At 44.2% G+C, this 3,978-nt stretch overlaps 1 protein-coding gene across 5 annotated transcripts in view; it reads right to left on the bottom strand.

Annotated features, from left to right (window-relative positions):
- The window catches only part of ak7b (adenylate kinase 7b), a 17,529-nt gene extending 13,760 nt beyond the window's left edge, over positions 1 to 3,769 (bottom strand). For 4 of the 5 annotated variants that reach the window (XM_080293935.1, XM_026152767.2, XM_080293938.1 and 1 more), the window contains exons 1-6: positions 3,634 to 3,769; positions 2,306 to 2,458; positions 2,105 to 2,213; positions 885 to 979; positions 477 to 587; positions 321 to 404 (exon numbers count right to left, since the gene is read on the bottom strand). In XM_080293935.1, coding sequence (XP_080150061.1) covers positions 321 to 404; positions 477 to 587; positions 885 to 979; positions 2,105 to 2,213; positions 2,306 to 2,458; positions 3,634 to 3,705 — 624 coding nt within the window. In that variant the 5' untranslated portion in view covers positions 3,706 to 3,769. The remainder of the gene's footprint in view (positions 1 to 320; positions 405 to 476; positions 588 to 884; positions 980 to 2,104; positions 2,214 to 2,305; positions 2,459 to 3,633) is intronic. The other variant, XM_080293937.1, reaches the window with a different exon arrangement.
- Positions 3,770 to 3,978: the final 209 nt, after the last annotated feature.

Here is a 3,978-nt window from a genome sequence, read left to right as displayed (position 1 = left end):
TCGAACCACCAACCTTCCGATCAGTAGATGACCTGCTCTACCACCTGAGCTACAGCCACCCGAATCACATTCATAAGACTTGACCTCTGACCTCTGAGGTCACTGATAATCAAACCTGTCTGAGAGTCTTAGTAGATAAACCTATGGTATTAATTTGCAGCCCCTGCATTGCAGTTTTCCAGTTGTGGCATTTACAGATTAAGGTGTCAACATCAGCAGCAAATTAATCTGCAGTGTTAACCTACGTTTGTAACCTGCCTTTGACTTTCCACGGCTGTCTATCCCTCATCCTAATTGTAGGTGTAGCCTTCAATTCTTACCTTGAAAAAGTAGTGGAAGATCTGTTCTCCCATCCCATACTGAAGTCCTGCTGCCACCACGTACGTGGAGAAGAGCTGTCTGTCCTGAAAGTAACACGTAACACTCAGACACGTCTCCATCGAGCGTCTGTTATTAAAAAACTGTTACAAACTTACAGTTTTGCCCATTTTCACTACTCTCTTCTCCAAATCAATGTGCCGTTCAAAATTGGGATGTGCTCTCCTGCTCCAGAAAATGGCATCAGTGAAAGGAAGCTCCAGATCATCCTGTCACGAGCATCATGGCAGGAGATTACCAGCAACTTCATGACAGATTTACGTGGACATGCTTGGTACTCCACGTCACAGGGTACAGAAATATAAAGAATGAATAATAAAACCCTGAGATGGTTTTTTGCTTTTGACACAACATTATGAGAACATCTATAATGTTTTACTACGTGTTTTTATCCCAGAGAGCACTGTAGTCAGGCATATAGGCTTCACTTTAACGAGTTTCTTACAAGTTTAGGTAGATATTACAGATGCACAATGACCGGCATGTCAGATTTCTGTTACACTCACAGGATCAGCTGGCTTGCTGCAGGCCCAGGTCATGATCGTGGAGATGAGGATGAACATCTTTGGCCCAGAAAAATGCTCGACTTCACTGTGAAGCGCTACGAGTGAACAAAAAATCTTTTGTGATGGCTTAAAGAGCCTTTCAATGTCAATCAGGTTCATTGATATAGTTCTGGTTCACAACAACAGTCCCCTCACAGAGCTTTACATAATCAAGTAAAGACCCTGCAATATTAGAGAGAGAGCCCCAGCAGTCTGATGATGCCCTGGGACCGCCAGCTGGTGACAACGGGAAGGAAGAACTCCCTTTCAACAGGAAGAGAACTTGGCAGAAGCTCAGGTAGAGGTGACATATACCTCAACTGGCTGGAGGGTGAAGAAAAGAGCATGAAGAGACCTGGAGAAAACTATCAAAGACACTACATTCAATGACATGATCCAGTGGCATGTAAATGCATCAGGACTGTGAAGATGCTACTGGTGAACTGGGTAAGTGTATCGGTAGGGGTGGCATTCCAACAACTTCACACGGACTTAACAATATTTAAATTCTAGTTAAATCTAAAACTGAAGTTGCACATGGAAGCCTGACCTTCTGACCAGATGGTCAGACTGTGACGTGTGAAGGCAGCAAACACAACAGCTGTGATTTACCTGACCATCACCTGGCTATCCTCGCTCCTCAACTCTACTGCCTCACAGCAAAGACCAGGTAACACTCAGTGCCAATGTCTGAACCTGGCTTCAGCTTGATTTGTATGAATGATGGCTGTTGTTACATTCTGGACTGAGTGCACTGAGTGCATTACCAACGTGAACAAGAGCACCACAATGAAAAACAACCATCGTTACCTCCGTAACGTTTGGCCAGCACAACCACTAAATATGGAGTCAGTAAGTCCTACGTGCCATAGTATTCACTAACATGGCCGGTGTCATCAACGCTAGCACAGATGCAGTTCTGCACATCAGCTGAAGGACTGAGGAAGTCACCTGGATGAGGGACGAAACGTCTCTCCCACAGAAAACGTCCAGATCAACAGAATCAACCTTTCTGGCTTTATCATACGGGTTTGCAAAAATATCAATTTGTAAAGCAGCTAAAGCTAAAGTCAGGAAAAACAAAGCACAAATAAATAAATAATAAACATAAACACAAACAACAATGTGTACTTATAAGCAAATATTGAGCACAGAGCCTCAGGGATAGCTAACAGACTTACCCGAGGCAGCCCAGAGAGCCTCTTCCACCTGATCAGCATGCTGGGTGACGTTGTAGATAACAACATCACAGCCCATCAGTTTGGACAGGAGCTCATCTCGGTCCAGACGCTTGAAAAAAAGCAACAAATAATTGGTCTTGAATGTAAAGTTTGAATAAAAGGCTAAGGCTTTCACAGCGTAAACAACTTTAAAGTCCTTACAGTGTACTGTTCGACCACATGAGGCCTTTCCACAGCAGATGGATGTGAAACAGTTCCCACCACCTGGAAGGTCCTCTTATGGTTTGACACCAGCTCTGCCTCCACATCAGAGCTGGTATTAACAGCAGCTCCAGCCACACTTCCACTCAGGACCTAATCCAAAAACAACGTTCAAACCAACTTGAAAAGCCTTTCTTGTTCCACACGCCTGAACTCTCTTAAGTTTTCCTGTAATTTCTTTAAGTCGTCTTCATGTGTGGCTCTCTGGGCTTCTTACTGTGTGTGTGTTTCTGTGTTTGTAGGTCTGCTCTGATGGCCCTGTGGTGGCGTTTCTCCTTGCTTTTGTAGATCACGTGACCCTACTGTGGCGCTGAGGACACCTAGCCAACTCCCTGTTTCAGTTGCTCTCACAGGCTCAGTGCTCACTCATCCAAGAACACACCACAGAACTGATTCACAAACTTTCCTTTTGTAAATAACCCAGATCATGCTTGAGAAACTTGTGTGAGCTCTCCTTTGTTGTAAGCTAGAGTCACTTGTAACACATTTCTTCTTTTGCCCCCACTTGTCCAGTTTCCTCGGGTTTGTAGGACACACTGCACACCTGATGGCTCTTCAGCATCATCTCGTGAGTGTAAAAATACTATTTTATGACTGTGGAACTGTTTACCTGGCTATTTATTACAGATTCAAATAAAGACCAGGGAACAGCTCGTGTGGGGTTTTTTGCTACAGGCTGCTAGGAACAAGGTGCCTAGCACATAATTCAAATTGGTCCCCTGCAAAGTCCTCATGTCACTGTTTAAGCTTGAATAGGTCACACACACAGATTCCTCTGAACATCTCTCTGTGTGGGCTTTTATTTTGAAAATAAATAAATGGTTTTCTTTGTAAAGCTACAGTAAGTCCAGCTCACATCAGCTTAAAGTCATCGCCGTTTCATGACTTTCTGAAAATGTAAGCATCACCATCAGTCTGTGAAAACACGTCAAACGTAATCCACCCATCAGAATGATGTCATCTAAATGCGTGGAAGCTCGCCAACCGACCGTTGTACCTGAAACAGGTGGTTAAGGAGTGGGCGGAGATAGGGCAGCGGGGCCAACAATAATAGAGAAAGTATCCTTGTTTTAGTAACCGATGATGTGAAAGTGATTAATGCTGAAAACACGAATCAGCGAATCGAAGATGACATTGATTTAACATCATTTCCGGTGTTGTTTGCTCGCTCTGCTCCAAACCAAAGCTAATGAGTCACGTTAGGTGTTGCTGTGAGGCGGCATCAGAGCAGCTGCTTTCACTGAGTCCGTGCAGGCTTCAAATGTTACCTGCGCGATGTGTCTGGATGCGTACGAGTCCACGTTGTTAAGAAACACCCGTGTCGTCTCTGGCTGTGCCATGCTAGCTCCCGACCGCTCTGTTAGCGTGTTACTGTTAGCGTCGCGTAGTCAAGGAGACGGCCACTCCCACAGCTGTGACGTTAAAGCGAGGCTGACCAACTGTAAAGCCTATATGACATTTTTTATTTCACTATTCATTAACCACAGAGAGAAGGCATCGTTTAAATATGTCAAAGTTTTCTTTAAGCAAACAGTTTTATTAAAGTTCTTCCTGACTGGGCCAAGTGTCTTATTTTTGGAAATCAAAATATAAAGCTCCAGTGTGGACTTTCA

The sequence above is a fragment of the Astatotilapia calliptera genome, chromosome 19, assembly GCF_964374335.1.
Source record: "Astatotilapia calliptera chromosome 19, fAstCal68.1, whole genome shotgun sequence".
Classification (NCBI taxonomy): domain Eukaryota; kingdom Metazoa; phylum Chordata; class Actinopteri; order Cichliformes; family Cichlidae; genus Astatotilapia; species Astatotilapia calliptera.
The sequence above is the reverse complement of the archived record's forward strand: the minus strand, read 5'-3'. Positions and strand labels throughout refer to the sequence as shown.